Source organism: Caretta caretta, chromosome 10, assembly GCF_965140235.1.
Source record: "Caretta caretta isolate rCarCar2 chromosome 10, rCarCar1.hap1, whole genome shotgun sequence".
Taxonomy (NCBI): Eukaryota; Metazoa; Chordata; order Testudines; family Cheloniidae; genus Caretta; species Caretta caretta.
In genome coordinates this window covers 76,522,336-76,539,321 of record NC_134215.1, presented here as the reverse complement: position 1 = coordinate 76,539,321, position 16,986 = coordinate 76,522,336, and the positions used below count along the sequence as shown (strand labels likewise).

Sequence of the window (16,986 nt, the reverse complement as noted above, 5' to 3'; positions counted from 1 at the left end):
AAATTCCTGGTGCTTTGCCCATGATACTTGGCAAACATCCCCTGTGCTCCCTATGCTGTAGCAAATTGCATTTTTCAGATCATTTCACAGCTGACTTTATTTCTGCTGCTGTCTGCATTCCTCCTCTCCCACTGCACCATTTACTCAGATTGTCTTGGGATGGACTACATCACTTACATGCAAGAGGAAGGGAAGAAATGAAAGCAATTGTGTTGTCTATACTAGGAGTTAAAGATGTATTGTTAGAACATGCCAGCTAACAAATTCTAAAAGTCTAGCGTAGATAAGGCCATGGAGACTTTAACACTTGATAAATTGTTCAAATTAAAGCATAGACACTTCCCTGTGGGTCACTTTGACCAGAAAATGTGTTAAAATACAACTTGCCCTATCTACGCTTACGGTTTAAGCATGTTTAGGCTGTGTTTGCTAATCTGTTTTTTTAACACCACACACTAACACCGTTGTCAATATTCTAGCGAAGGCCTAAGGGGAAAGCCTGTATATCTGAGAGACTAAATTCTCTCCACAGGCCTGAACATTTTCCAAAGGGGCTGTGGCTGAAGCTCTTCTGCGTACACTTCAGTACAGCCTGAGAGCTTGATCCAAGTCCCTTTCGAGTCAACGAGTTTGATGTCAATGGGAGTTGGATTGGGTGCTAGGAGATTACCAGGAAGGACAATATAGCCACTAACCATAGAGGAACCCAAGTGAAGGCTGACCAATCTGTCCTTAACTTGGACCTTGGTTTTTGTATGTGCCAGTAGGTTTTAGGGGATAGGGTTTGGGAGGGCAGATGAGGGGAGAAGGTTGACTTGGGTGTTTTTAGAACAGCTTATACAAAGATGAAAGCTTCAATCCTATGTGTTTATACACACTGAGTCAGATTTCCAAGACAACTCAATATGTTGGGTATTGAACTTTTTTTGAAATAAGTGTCACAGTGGGAACTGCTGGATGCTGAGCTGTTTTGGAAATCTGGCCCCAGTTCTGGCTAGAGAGCTCTTGAAAACCTAGCCCATTACCTATATTGGCCACATAGCTGATAATAACTAGCCACTTCTCTGTAATGAGCATACATATCTTTTTTTAATGCTTGTACATCTTTCTATGGATAATATATCCCATGATTTGATAAGCCATTTATGAATCTGAGTGAAATTATGAGAATTCCATTCTGAAGCTCATACCACTCTGGTTACTTCGTGAAGCTAGCCTGGTGCAAAAGAGAGCATACCAGTAAAGCATCCCAGAAGGAAATAATCAATGCTTATTAAAATATTAGAGCAGTGAAATATCATCACTTGGCTGTTGTCAGTTGTTTGTCACCCTAACATTGCTTAAGAAGAGTTTTTTGGTACCGGGTATGCATGGTGCTGATTGAAATGTAATAGGCTCTTTTTGAGTTTTTTAAAATCCTTTCTAATGGCCCAGTCCTACTCACCCTCACTCACAAGAGATGTCTCATTGAAGTCAGTGGGATTATTCATGTGAAAAGGGTTTGCAAGATTGGATCCTCAAGGTGGAATGCCCAAGGAAAATTGCACTGTAGTTGTAATTTCCCCAACTGGAACTTCTTTTGTGTTCCTTGGATGAATCCACTTGTTTTCAGTGGTGCAATATTTTGCATTGTATTGATATCAGCAGGCTTAAATTGGGGTTTAATGTACAGATATTACAAGAGCCTATATCTTGATAAGGTCACTGGGAATGATCATTTGTTCTACTTTGTAGTCAAAGTCCTAAACCTACATTTCATTTTTCTTTTGCAGTCTGTCTCTCTCATGCCATTTTCCTGCCTTTTCTCCCCAGTTTCATACAAGGAATATGTACCCAGGAATGTAGAGGAAGGAAATTTTATCTTTTTCCAAGCAGGTATTGTATGCAGTATACCTGAATCCTCCTCCTAGTCCAGTGGGGACTGTTAGATTACTGCCATTTTAGGGCCTGGTTTTGCATCTCTTTGCCTCTGCCCAAGAGAGAACCAGGAATGGACTAGCAGGGCTTTTGGAAGTCAGGACTGAGGAGCATAAGCAAAGCTATGTTGGGAAGGTTGCAGTGTGCCCCCTATACTACCCCTGGCTTACGTCAATACTGTTGTCTCCTCACTTTCGTAAGTACCAATGTCACTTACCAATTAAAAAAAGATTCATATGTCAATACTTACTTTAAGCTTTGTCGCCTAAGCTTTATTGTAAAGTTTCCTCACATTTCTTATAGAACTAGTGTATGCTGATGTTCTGCCTTTGGGCAGCAACACATCACTTGATTTGCAAGTGCAAACCAGAGACTTGTGTTTTGTCACTCTGCTATTTGTGGCTTCATGTAATTTTAGTGGGCTTTTTGGAAACTCTAGGAACTCTTGCAGGTTTCCGTTTTCTTCTGCTCCCTCTCTCCTTCCTTTTTCTCTCTCCACTTCCTTTCCCTCACTCACAGCTACCTTGATCCTTTTTGATAACTCTTTCTTCTCTAAAATCCTTACCCTCTGATGTTACATGTATGGCTACTTTTTGAAGTCAGTATATTTGCCTTAATATTTATATATACATAGGCTGACTTGGTGGGATATCATATGTAGTTCAGTGTGTACAGGCTCGCATATCATATGTAGTTCAGTGTGTACAGGCTTGCAGGGTAAAGACTATATCATTCTCCCGATTTTCCCCAGTTAGACTAGGAATTGCAGTTGCCTGTGAGTTTGTTATTACCTTACAGAAGGCTCCCTGCAGTGAAGAGTGGCTGGGAGGAGGATAGAGCAGCAAATACCTTGTATTTCTGCATGACCTGACACAGCTGAGCTGGCTTACTGCTGATTATGACAATGAGCAGCAGTGGCAGGGCTTTACTGGCAGAGAATGCTGCAGCAACATTATAGCCTCTTGCCATTAGTGTCATTATGCCCACAAGGACAAAGCATGGGAAAGGGTAAAAATCATCTTTAGCCGGACCAAGATTTTTCCCTTTTTGTGTAAAAAGTTTTAATAGTGAATCAATGGATCTCATTATGAGGTGTATTCTTCTCTCATGCACATGCCTGTAAATCCAAGGCGTTTGGAGTGGCATTGCACATGCCCACCAAGAGGTGCACGTAAATCTCTTTGTGTCCAAAGTGAAGGGAAACCCCACTGATAAGACTGAAATGATGCTTCATTCTGGGCTTCAAATAAATATAACCATCATTTATACAGCCCCTTTCACCCCAAGGATCCCCAAACACTCTAACCACATGTGACCATTTATGTGCAGGAGTCATCTCACCCACCCCTCAACTACAGCCATCTCAGGAGTGGAATATGCAGCTATATAACAGTGCACAGGAAAAATGCACAACAAATCAAGACAGGAAATGAACAAGAATACTGTTGTTAGAAACTGAAGTGGAAAATTAGATTGGAGGGGAGGGGGTTTTACTTTCTGAACCAAAACAGAATGTAACGGATATTTGGGATTGGTAGCTAAACAGTTCACCTCGGACCTGATCCAATGCCAGCGGAAGAAATTGGGAAAACTGATTTTAATATGCACCCGACATCTCATTTATAAAGTCTGTTTGATTTCCCTGAAAAAGAAACTTTCTGCCAAATAAGCCCATTTATTTTCTTCTTGTCCCACTGGAGACAGAGCTAACTGTGACACCGCATCAGAGAAGTGTCATTTAAACTAAACTGTTTCCTCTGTTTATTTTTTAACAGGCTCATTTCATTGCACTGAGAAAAAGCCCTTCTTCAGGGGAAGCAGCAGAAACTGCTCACTTGGTGGCACGGGCTGCAGTTTCCTCTAAACGACCAGAGCACTATGGTGAATTCCTTTTAAAGGTTATGAATGGTTACCATGCTGTCCTGCTTGTAGGAATGCACATTTCAGTAAATGCTGCACGCTGTACCACGGTAGATTTAGTCCCTCTTGCATTGTTTGCTTCATTTTGCAGACTTTGTATGACTGTGACGTCGTTTCTCAAGGCATACCGGATGCTTTTGATATGTATCACCCTCCACTTAATCCTTTGCCTTTTATGAGCAATAGCTAAATCACCAGAGGGAGTTACAGAGGCAGCCTTGAAGCCACAGAAGATGTTATAAACCGACGGCAGGCATTTGCCATTTCTTTCTAACGTGTTTATCCATCTTTTAAAGTCATTAGTGAGCTGCAGCCACTGCTATGACTGAACCAGTAAGTGTGCTGACTGCAATCTCTTTCCATTCCCTTGCTGGAATTCTTACTTTGCAATTTGAAGTGGCCTCAAGCTATCAATCAGTGTGTGCAGCTGTAGCTATACAAATTTGCTGTATCCAAAAGCCTGGGCACAGGGTTGCTGCCATCAAATTTTAAAACCCTACCATTTATTCTTTGGGACCCTGCCACTGAAAGTTTTCTGTCCTGATTTAGTATTCTGCTATTCTGTTAGGATTCTTTCAGTTCTATCAGTTAATAATAACCTAGTATTTATAGATTTGGTTCTCAACCAATGGTACACATACCCCGGGGGTACACAGAGGTCTTCCAGGGGGTACGTGAACTCATCTAGATATTTGCCTAGTTTTACAACAGGCTACATAAAAAGCACTAGCAAAGTCAATACATACTAAAATTTCATACAGACAACGACTTGTTTATACTGCTCTATCTACTATACACTGAAACGTAAGTACACTATTTATATTCTAGTGGATTTATTTTAGAATTATATGGTAAAAATGAGAATGTCAGCAATTTTTCAGTAACAGTGAGCTGTGACACTTTTGTATTTTTATGTCTGATTTTGTAAGCAAGTAGTTTTTAAATGAGGTGAAACTTGAGATACACAAGACAAATCAGGTTTCAGAGGAACAGCCGTGTTAGTCTGTATTCGCAAAAAGAAAAGGAGTACTTGTGGCACCTTAGAGACTAACCAATTTATTTGAGCATGAGCTTTCGTGAGCCACAGCTCACTTCATCAGATGTGTACCGTGGAAACTGCAGCAGACTTTATATACACACAGAGAATATGAAACAATACCTCCTCCCACCCCACTGTCCTGCTGGTAATAGCTTATCTAAAGTGATCAACAGGTGGGCCATTTCCAGCACAAATCCAGGTTTTCTCACCCTCCACCCCCCCACACAAATTCACTCTCCTGCTGGTGCTAGCCCATCCAAAGTGACAACTCTTTACATAATCAAGTCATAATCAAATCAGACTCCTGAAAGGAATACGGTAGTCTGGAAAGGTTGAGAGCCACTTTTTGTAGAGCATATTGCATGTTCCTTGCACTTGAAATATTTTCTACTTAATTTTCTGTAAATGCTGGATGCACACTAATCAGGTTGACATGTAAGGCCATCCACCCTAAACTCTGATTGGCTGAGAGTTCAAAACTGTCATTAAGGTACATTGATGGAGCCTCAAAGCCAGAGGCATTGATACAGAGCTAGAATAAAGAGGATTTGACTCCCACGAGGGATGTTATTCAGTGAATCTGAAATACAGCCTGGTACAGAGAGCTCTATACAAGGCTCTACATATCACTTAAGCCTCATGTTATAGCCATAAGTGCAACATAGGAGCACAGATCCACATTAGAGGGGTGAATTTCACCCAGAGGGAATTTTAAATGTGAGAGTTTAGAACATGGGAACAGAAGTCTATTGTTCAGTTATTGTGAAGTGAATTCGAGGAGGTATACGGAAGGTTTAGAAATGACCAGGGAGATCCAGGACCTTGCAATTTCTAGAAAATACCTTTATCTGATTTCCGATGGAGACTGAATGACTAAGACTGGCTCAGAGTAACAGATAGGGCCACCTACTCTAAACCATACACTGACTATCCATTTCGAGCAGATCAATTACATACAATGTGTGGGGAGAAGATATTTTGAAATAAAATTACTTATGCTCAGTGTTTCAATGGTTTATAAAGTGCTGCTGGTAAGTATTCTCATGCATATTTTAAAAGGCTATTTCAGGTGACCAGAATGAAGAAAGCCGTGCAAGACTTTGGGATGGCAGGTTTATAAAAGGAAAACAAATGAGGGGAATAAAAAACTCTTTCCAGCAGTCGTCAGCTATCCCAGCCCATATAATGGGCATTAGGAATATGTTCAGTGCTTCCTCGTGACCCTGAATTAACAGGATACGATCTGTTTGCAATTCCCTTGGAATGATCTACCTCAGCCCTTAGTAGAAGATACCAATTATCCCCTATCGGTTCAGCTATTATTTTAAATTACAAAGAAATTAAAGAGGCAGGAATGTATATTCCTTATGGGGAAAGCAAATTCCTGCAGTCTCATCCTGGTTTACACATTAACCAAATTTGAATACTTGCATGCCCCATCAAGTCTTGCAGCCTTTGAGACATTTCTTTTTTGTGTGTTTTTCTGCACCTTTCTCTTTCAATTTTTAATTTCTTGCTTATAAAACTGAGTAAGAAAGTATGACAGTATTGTCATTAAAAGTTGAAATATTTTTTATTATACAGAGCAAAGAAAAGAGCTTGGATCTCTTTCAGCCCTGTGGCCTTGATTCTTCCCTGCATCAGGAGTAAGCCTAGTGCCAGAACTGAGGGGGCAGCAGTACTTCTGTCCTGGGACTGCCAGGGCTGGTTCTGATCCCAACTCAAGTTTGGACATGCCTGAAGGCTGGCTTAATTTGTGCCATATCTTCAATATCTGGGGCATGGCCCCGCCTACCTTCATTCTGCTCCACCATGCCCCCAGCTCTGAGGAGGCTCCCTGTGTTGGGGTTATTTCCCAGGTGTGCTTTTTAATTGTGGCCCTTTAGTCTCTGGACGGGGGACACTGCCAGACATGCCCAAGTTGCTGCTTTGAATGTGGGCATGGGATCCAAAAGTTGGTTAAGCTACCAACATTTTATGATTACAAATATTCTAGCTACAGATTACTAGTCAGCCCTTCTCTGAGCAAAATACAATCATGAAATTATCCATGTAAAGATTTCTTAAGTGCCTTTACTTCTTGGAACTATTTACAAATATTAATGAACAAATGAAGAACTGCCTTAAAAAAGAGTAACAAAAGCTATTGCTCTTGTTTCAGCCAGATTACCCTTTTATTGTTAGGCAGAGTGAGGAAAGGGGGAGAAAATAACCAAATACTGAACAGATAAACGTGCTTTAGATCATGCCCTGAAGCTCACAGGTCCTGAGCTCTGGCGAACAACCACTTCCAAAGGTGAGAGCCCTGTGCTGACAGAGTTTTGCTGTCAATCATAAAAAAAAAGTCAGTTATAGGATCTAGCAGCCAGAATGTCCTGGCTGATCTTAATTAATGTGATGGAATATGTGAGAGGTGATCTCACAGGTCCAGACCCAGACCATTGAAGACTTTCAAGATTGTAATCAAAATTTTGAATTGCACCCAAAAGCAGTTGAGTTGCCAATGCATACTTGAGCATAGGTGGACTAATAACTCCTTTCACTCAGAAGGTGGCATCTTTCTTAGCTGAAACTTCCAGCTGTTTTTCAAGAATAGCCCTAACAATTGCATATGGTGGCTGTCTAGCTTGGATGTGACAAAGGCATAGATACCCATTGTGAGGTCACTTATCTCAGCCCTCACCTACATCACTATGACATTTTATATTTTTGTTCTAAAATACTCTAAGAAAATAAAATTCAGAGCTAGAAAACTTACCCCAGCCTATAGACTATAGTTTACTTTTACAATTCCATGGCAGATAAAATATCATTTCAAATTTTACATCCTCTATTGGGTACATGCTTTTTGAAGTCACCTGCTTCATATAAGAAGAACCTATCACAGGAACAGCTACATAATAGGAATTTTGAGCCTGTTTCCTCAAAACACCCCATCTATGTACAGAGTCTAGCAAGGGAAAAAATTGCTCAGTGCCCACTTCAATTCGTTTCCACTCTGTTGGCCTGCACAGTGATACTAACCTGGCTAGCTTGCCAGTGCAACCAGTGTCAACCTTTTATACTAACACTTCTCCCCAGCACTGAAAGGCATTCAAGATATTTGTGTTTTGTTTATAGCTTTTTCCATAAATGATATTCAGATAAAATAGCTTTTGGGACAACATGTACTTCAATGTAAACCTTCAAAGCCTGATAGCAAAAACAGAGCTGCACACAGGCAGCCTTGTTTGGAATTGTTTCCCTCTTTGCTTTGCAATGCTTGAGCCCCTTCCAGGCAGTGTTCTTTAAAGAGTATTTGAATACAGAGTCTGTGCATCACTGCAGACACGAGGCAGAGAGACCTTTCTTTAACTATGCCATTCCTTCCAAGCATGCAGTTGCCACAGTTTAGTAAAAAGCTAACATCACAAAAAGTTAGCTGCAGATTTGAGTCACACTAAGTATTACTTCAGGATAGGTTCTATTTATTGTACACTTTCAGATTTTAAATGTATGTATATCTATAATATATCAAAGGTGCTCTGCTTAGATATGTCAGTACTTTCCACTTAGTTTATGGTATAAATTATGGCTTTAACAAAATATGACAAATTTATACACATTTATAATTAATCTACTGCTGATAAATTGCACTTATATAGCACTTTTCCTCCAAGGATCTCAAAGCACTTCATAAACACTCTCATGCCAGTATTTAGCCTTAGATGGAGTTTACCGCCAGCTTTAGGCTGCATTCCCAAGCAGCCCAACTCCAAAAAGACCCAGTCCCGGCGTGCCGCGGGCCACTACTGGCCTCACGCCATCCATGGGCACCTCTTAATGGTTTCACGCCAGGACCGGGTCTTCTTGGAGTTGGGTTGCTTCGGAATGCAGCCCAAAGCTGGTGGTAAACTCCATCTAAGGCTAAATACTGGCACAAGACCGATAATCAACAAGTACCATAAGGGAAAGTTGAAAAGAACTTTATAAACACTAATTATTTATGCCTTAATCTTGTTACTTATTTTACCCATCTTAGAGATGAGTAAACTGAGATTCAGACCAATTAAGTGATTTGCTCAAGGTGTCACAGCAAATAAGTGGGAGAATTGGGAATAGAATTCAAGAATCTTGACTCCAGTTCCACTAGATCACATTCCCTCCCAAAAGTATATATGTGTATAATACTAATTTTGAGACTGTCTTCAGATATTTAGTATGTTCATACCATGAACATGTTCATATTCAATATTATTGGTTTTCAGCCTTTTGTCAGAGATCAAATGTGGTAAGGTTATTTGCCCATTGTTACACAGCGAGTCAGTGACAGAGATGGGATTAGAACCCAGGAGTCTTGACTCACTGTTCTCCATTTTAACAATTTAATCTTACAGCCCCAGATTACATGCTGTTTTAAATTTAACATATTTTTATATTTAGACTTTTCCCAGTTTGTAACTGACCCTGCTGTCAAACAACATCAGTGAGAGGAGAACGTCTCTATTTTATCAAAAAGAAAAGGAGTACTTGTGGCACCTTAGAGACTAACAAATTTATTTGAGCATAAGCTTTCGTGAGCTACTGCTCACTTCATCGGATGCATGCAGCAGAAAATACAGTGGGGAGATTTATATACACAGAGAACATGAAACAATGGGTGTTACCATACACACTGTAACAAAAGTGATCAGGTAAGGTGAGCTATTACTGGGGGGGGGGACCTTTTGTAGGGATAATCAAGGTGGGCCATTTCCAGCAGTTGACAAGAACGTGTGAGGAACAGTGGGGTGGGGGAGAATAAACATGGGGAAATAGTTTTACTTTGTGTAATGACACATCCACTCCCAGTCTTTATTCAAGCCTAAATTAATTGTATCCAGTTTGCAAATTAATTCCAATTCAGCAGTCTCTCGTTGGAGTCTGTTTCTGAAGTTTTTTTGTTGAAGAATTGCCACTTTTAGGTCTGTAATCGAGTGACCAAAGAGATTGAAGTGTTCTCCGACTGGTTTTTGAATGTTATAATTCTTGACGTCTTCATCATCTGGACCCATGGAAAAGAAACCCTTGAGGAATTCCACCATGATTCCAACAATTTCCGTCCCACCATCAACCTCAGCCTGGACCAGTCCACACAAGAGATCCACTTCCTGGACACTACGGTGCTAATAAGCGATGGTCACATAAATACCACCCTATACCGGAAACTAATTTGCAAACTGGATACAATTAACTTAGGCTTGAATAAAGACTGGGAGTGGATGGGACATTACAGAAAGTAAAACTATTTCCCCATGGGCCCACCTTGATTATCACTACAAAAGGTTCCCTCCGCCCCCTGATCTCCTTCTGGTAATAGCTCATCTTACCTGATCACTTTTGTTACAGTGTGTATGGTAACACCCATTGTTTCATGTTCTCTGTGTATATAAATCTCCCCACTGTATTTTCCACCTCATGCATCCGATGAAGTGAGCTGTAGCTCACAAAAGCTTATGCTCAAATAAATTTGTTAGTCTCTAAGGTGCCACAAGTCCTCCTTTTCTTTTTGCAGATATAGACTAACACGGTTGCTACTCTGAAATCTATTTTATCATGTGTTGATAACTCCCAACTAAATGGGTCACAAAGTGGAATAGCCTGCACATACTTTATTCATGAAGTGTTAATTGCCCTTTTTCTGTGAATTTACTTTGTGGTAGGTTAACATATGTAACCTTTAGAACAGCTGTGGGAATACACAACAGGTAGAGGTCCTGAATAAAACAGCCTTAGGAAACAGACCTGAATGTGGTGATTGTGCCATGTTGGAGCACTAAACTAAACTGAACATAGTCCTCTTTCAAACAGGACTATGTAAACATGAAACAGAAATCTTTCAGTTTGCACCAACAGTGTCCACAGGGGGCAGTTAGAGTGCAACTTCTTGGTGTACTCTGCAGTTCACACACCCATAATTTACACCGTGGCACAGTGTAGATAAGTCCTAAACCTCATAACCATGTGTCAACTCGCTTATAGAATTATGTTGCTGTTTACAGTGTGTTGCAGTTGTAGTCACAGTGAACTGCATGAGTTGCACTTCCCTTCCTTTTGGATACCTTCTGAACAAAATGGGAGGAGGGCAGAGAGGCTGAGCTCCTTAAATCAACCTTGTAATAACTAATGACTATGGGAGTGATATTAAAATAGCTGCTGTTCAGGATGCCAGTTACAGACTAGTCCAAATGCCAGAGGTCAAGAAAGTGAGCCAGTGCCCTATGGAAGACTAGGTATCAGATAACTGATGCATCTAGAACAGATTTTAACGTAACAGGACATCTGGCATTCGCTACAATTCTACTGTCCAATGATGAATTTACACCAGATTCCATGTTGATTGGCCTTATTCTTACGAAGAGAATAGGTGCAAGCTGTCAGACATGCACAAATTCCTGATTTGGGTCAGTGCATATGGTACTTTATGTGCAAAGAGACATGCTTGCAGCCCTTCCTTCAGCCATCCCTCCAAAACATGTCCTTGTATGTCTAATTACTTTTGTGAAATTCCTAGACTGGGGAGGGAAAAGCCACATGTGCTTATTGAAGTACATGTTGTAATATAGCACATAAAAGCAGAGGACCCAATCCTAAAGTCCTGATACAAGCAAAATTTCCAGTGGCACAGGGATCAGGCTCACAGAAACCAGAAGTAAAAAAATACAAATGTATTCTCTAACTGGACAGTTATTGCACATTTAGAGCCAAGGAACAGATAATTTAGGGAGGGAGAACTTCTCTGGCTTTCCCCCCTACAAACAAATCACTAGAGCTGAGGAAGCGTTGTTCTAAATCAGCCATAAAAATGTTGGCATACTGTGGGGCCATGCTCAGCTCTCGTCCCCTAAAGCCCCTACTCTACTTGAGCTATATTGATGACATCTTCATCATCTGGACCCATGGAAAAGAAGCCCTTGAGGAATTCCACCATGATTTCAACAATTTCCATCCCACCACCAACCTCAGCCTGGTCCAGTCCACACAAGAGATCCACTTCCTGGACACTACAGTGCTAATAAACAATGGCCACATAAACACCACCCTATACCGGAAACCTACTGACCGCTATTCCTACCTGCATGCCTCCAGCTTTCACCCTGACCACACCACACGATCCATCGTCTACAGCCAAGCTCTGCGATACAACCGCATTTGCTCCAACCCCTCAGACAGAGACAAACACCTACAAGATCTCTGTCAAGCTTTCTTACAACTACAATACCCACCTGCAGAAGTAAAGAAACAGATTGATAGAGCCAGAAGAGTTCCCAGAAGTTACCTACTACAGGACAGGCCTAACAAAGAAAATAACAGAACGCCACTAGCGGTCACCTTCAGCCCCCAACTAAAACCCCTCCAACGCATTATTAAGGATCTACAACCTATCCTAAAGGATGACCCAACACTCTCACAAGTCTTGGGAGACAGGCCAGTCCTTGCCTACAGACAGCCCCGCAACCTGAAGCAAATACTCACCAACAACCACATACCACACAACAGAACCACTAACCCAGGAACTTATCCTTGCAACAAAGCCCGTTGCCAATTGTGCCCACATATCTATTCAGGGGACACCATCACAGGGCCTAATAACATGAGCCACACTATCAGAGGCTCGTTCACCTGCACATCCACCAATGTGATATATGCCATCATGTGCCAGCAATGCCCCTCTGCCATGTACATTGGTCAAACTGGACAGTCTCTACGTAAAAGAATAAATGGACACAAATCAGATGTCAAGAATTATAACATTCATAAATCAGTCGGAGAACACTTCAATCTCTCTGGTCACGCAATCACAGACATGAAGGTCGCTATCTTAAAACAAAAAAACTTCAAATCCAGACTCCAGCGAGAAACTGCTGAATTGGAATTCATTTGCAAATTGGATACTATTAATTTAGGCTTAAATAGAGACTGGGAGTGGCTAAGTCATTATGCAAGATAGCCTGTTTCCTCTTGTTTTTTCCTACCCCCCACCCCCAGATGTTCTGGTTTAACTTGGATTTAAACTTGGAGAGTGGTCAGTTTAGATGAGCTATTACCAGCAGGAGAGTGAGTTTGTGTGTGTATGGGGGTGGGGGGGATGTGAGAAAACCTGGATCTATGCAGGAAATAGCCCGACTTGATTATGTAAAGAGTTGTCACTTTGGATGGGCTAGCACCAGCAGGAGAGTGAATTTGTGTGGGGGGGGTGGAGGGTGAGAAAACCTGGATTTGTGCTGGAAATGGCCCACCTGTTGATCACTTTAGATAAGCTATTACCAGCAGGACAGTGGGGTGGGAGGAGGTATTGTTTCATATTCTCTGTGTGTATATAAAATCTGCTGCAGTTTCCACGGTATACATCTGATGAAGTGAGCTGTAGCTCACGAAAGCTCATGCTCAAATAAATTGGTTAGTCTCTAAGGTGCCACAAGTACTCCTTTTCTTTTTGCGAATACAGACTAACACGGCTGTTCCTCTGAAACCTGTTAGACTCAGACAATCTTTCGGAAATCCATTCCTTCTTTCTCAGATGCTGGTGATGAAAGGAATTCTTCTTCCCCTTTGCCCTAGCAAGCAGAAGTTTTTGTCTGGGTTTATATTTTTAATCTCAAATAACCACTTCTACAAATAATTTTTAATTGTAGTAAACTAAACCAAAATATGGGTGTGTGCCTGTGTATATCAGTATTTGCCTTCCAAAATCATTGCTCTACTTTTATTCTGCTAGAAGCGTATCACAGAAAGGAGAAACACAGGTTGCATTTTTAAGGGCTTGATCATATATACTTGAAGTCAATGACAAAGTTCCCATTGACTTTAATACTGCAGGATCAGGGCCTAAATGCATTAAACTCAGTCATTCTTTACAGATTTTTAAAGAAGCATCCATGCTGCATTAAAATCAATGCTAAGAGAAAGGCATTGATATCTAGGACATTATTGCCTCAAAATTTAGGCAGATGTCCCAAAAAAGGATTCTATGAGGTTACAAAATTAACAGGATGATTTTAACATGTTGCCCATTTCTAAATTTCACAGGAGAATCCCACAGGTGATGGATAAACTAGTAGTTGTTTTGTAGTGCAGAACATACATTTCAAACATGGAAAACCAAATACATGCTTTGTGATGTATGCTAGTGAAGCAGGTGTTTTTAACGTTTTCCCTCGATGCATACCTAGAATTGGTGGCCTCTTATTTTGCAAATGCAGTTTTTGCCCTACCATTTCCAGCCACAGATAAGTGCACATGCAAATGATGTTCCTTAAAGCATTAAGCAACCTCGTAGTTCCCCCAAATTAGATGGATTTTGTGACACCAGTTGCAGCTGTAGTTATTTTCAGCAGTTAAAATGCAGACAAAATAGGAGGCCAAGTGAAGGATCCTTAAAAACAGACACTATGTGTTTTGTTACATGTAACTTTAAGAAGTACATTGATTTACATACCATGAATTTTGTTTTTAGGGAGAAGGGTAAGGAATGAGTGTTCTTGTCTACTTTAATGATAAATACTCTTAAGATAAGATGACCTTAAAATGCCTCTCATAGAAATTAAAAGAAATAGCTTATGACTTTGTGAAAGCACATTCAGTTATTTTATTTAGTTATAGAAACCTCTGACAGTTTAGAGAAATTGTAATTGTAATATTGTGTGGTTAAGGTTGACTCTAATTTTAAAGAGTAATATACAAGGTTACAACAGAATAATTCTTTCATGCCACAATACTGAGAAGCTGGATATTTTCCTGTGCTCTCTTGGATAATGGTTTGTTGTTATTGGCCTGATTGCAAAAAAACATATTAAACTATACGACTTTTAGAGACAGATTTCTCAAATGCAATGGGCAATTTCAAAATGTTTGATTATTGTAAGTAAATATCATGATTGTGAAGGTGCTGAAGTTTCAAAACAATGGAAAATTATCACCTTCTCATTCACTGAGCTGGTACAGTGAGGCAGTGGAAATATCAGCTTCCCACACTGCTCTGCCAGCGTGTCCCAGCTCAGACCTAAAAGTTAGCTCACTCTCTGTGCCCATTCAGTTAATGACCTTACTGCCATACAGTAGTGTTTTCTATAAAGTAAACATTTTCTGCTAGAAACTTGACTAAGGCAGATTCATTTAATATAAGCCACCAAACAGGGAGGTGTTAACAGCCCAGACTAGATTTAAAACAGTAACCTACATTTGAAAAGTTCCACTACCAAACATGGGTTATGTATTTTTTCCACTTTGGATTCTTTAGTAATTAGTGAAAACAGTTCCATTAAAACATTAAGGGCTGGGTTTTCCAAAAACTGAAGCCCTTGGTCCACGTGCATTTGCATATCTACATAGTACACTCAAGCCATTTGCGTACATAAAGGAGCAAATAACTCATTAGTGCATAAAGAAAAGGAGGACTTGTGGCACCTTAGAGACTAACCAATTTATTTGAGCATAAGCTTTCGTGAGCTACATCGGAATGCATCCGATGAAGTGAGCTGTAGCTCACGAAAGCTTATGCTCAAATAAATTGGTTAGTCTCTAAGGTGCCACAAGTACTCCTTTTCTTCTTGCAAATACAGACTAACACGGCTGCTACTCTGAAACCTGTCATTATTGCATGCAATTTCTGTAACTTTGCACGGAGTAGATGCACAAATGGGCACCTACCATCGGCCTCAACTTTCTGAAAATTAGGTCCAAAGGCTTAAAAGGTGGAAATCTGTTAAATTCCTCTCAAGAAACAAGAACTGAAGGCTGGTTTTAGATAATAATACTTTGCACTTATAAAGTGACTCATCAGAGGATCTCAAAGCAACTTACAAAGGTAGTTATGTACTTTCCCCTCCATTTTACAGGTGGAGAAACTGACAAAGATGAGTGATTTGCCCAAAAGTCTCCTTACATTCTATCCTCTATTTTAGCTACTAGTCTGTGCCAACTCCCTTATAATTTATTCTGCATTCTTTCTGTGTATCTTTTTTAATCTTTAATCAAAAAAGGTACTATAGAGTGGCTAGCAGACAACACGCAGGATATAGTTACGACCCCATTCTGGTACAGCGACAACTCACAACAAAAATAATCTACAGTTAAGTCTGAACCTTTGCAATTGCCCAATTTAGTATTTGGAATGTGTGAGGCCAGCAGCTTCTTAGTGGGGCCTGTTGTTGCAGGCTACTTTAACTGCGCCTTCTGTGTTCTGCTGTTTGTATCACAACAGCAGCTGCAGCCACAGAGTTCCCAGCTTAACTACATGGAGTCCATTTAAAACAGAAGCTTTTCCAGATGTAGCTTTCCCTGTGCTGAGTGGTCTGTCTGGTACATGGGTATAAAAACAAATCAGAAGGTGAGATTATATTATGTAGTACAACGTAACATTATTCAATAATCGGTTTAAGGAGCTAGCCTCAATTGAGAAATATAGAAGGGCTCTGTAGAACTTCAGCTGACAGGAGAGAGTCTGACATTTTTGTATCATAAAGTCCCTTTTTCACTTTAAGGCAAATACAGCTCTAAACAATTTTTTGCATGTTGTGTAAGACTTGCTAATAATCCATGGAGTCTAATAAAGTCAGATGTAGTCTAAGAATTTATTTCAAGGCATCATACTTTAAATCTTAGACCAACCCAATTAATAAATCACCATTTACAGTAAAATTCATCAACTTATTTATTGTATATACAAATAAGAATTTCATACTACTGACTGATGACAGGAACAAAAACTATTCCTATGCATATTCTATATTAAATAGAATATATCCTGTTGAGCTCACACAAGCACGGGCTAAATAACCAAATTGGCTATATTGTGTAGTGAGAAGAGCTCTTTAGAAAAGCTATAGGGACCCATAAAGTTTAATTGTTTCTCAGCTCAGAAAATTTATAAAAATTACACTGGTAAAGACCAATATTTGTGACTTTTTAGATGACTATTTGGACTTGCTCTCATCATATTTAATGTAGAATGTGTGCCCACAATACATCAATTTACAGCATAGTGTTATGGCATAGTGTCCTTTAGTATACTTTATCTGAGATGAAGGAAATACAGTGCAGACAGAAGTATAATTTTTAAGTTGACCATTTCCCTTTAATTCCAAGTCTTT

At 40.1% G+C, this 16,986-nt stretch overlaps 1 protein-coding gene across 1 annotated transcript in view; it reads left to right on the top strand.

Moving 5' to 3' along the window:
* Positions 1 to 16,986, top strand: part of TTC23 (tetratricopeptide repeat domain 23) — a 46,592-nt gene that overhangs the window by 26,668 nt on the left and 2,938 nt on the right. Inside the window, 1 exon segment of the mRNA XM_075132772.1 lies at positions 3,693 to 3,798. Within this exon segment, the coding sequence (XP_074988873.1) occupies positions 3,693 to 3,798 (106 nt within the window).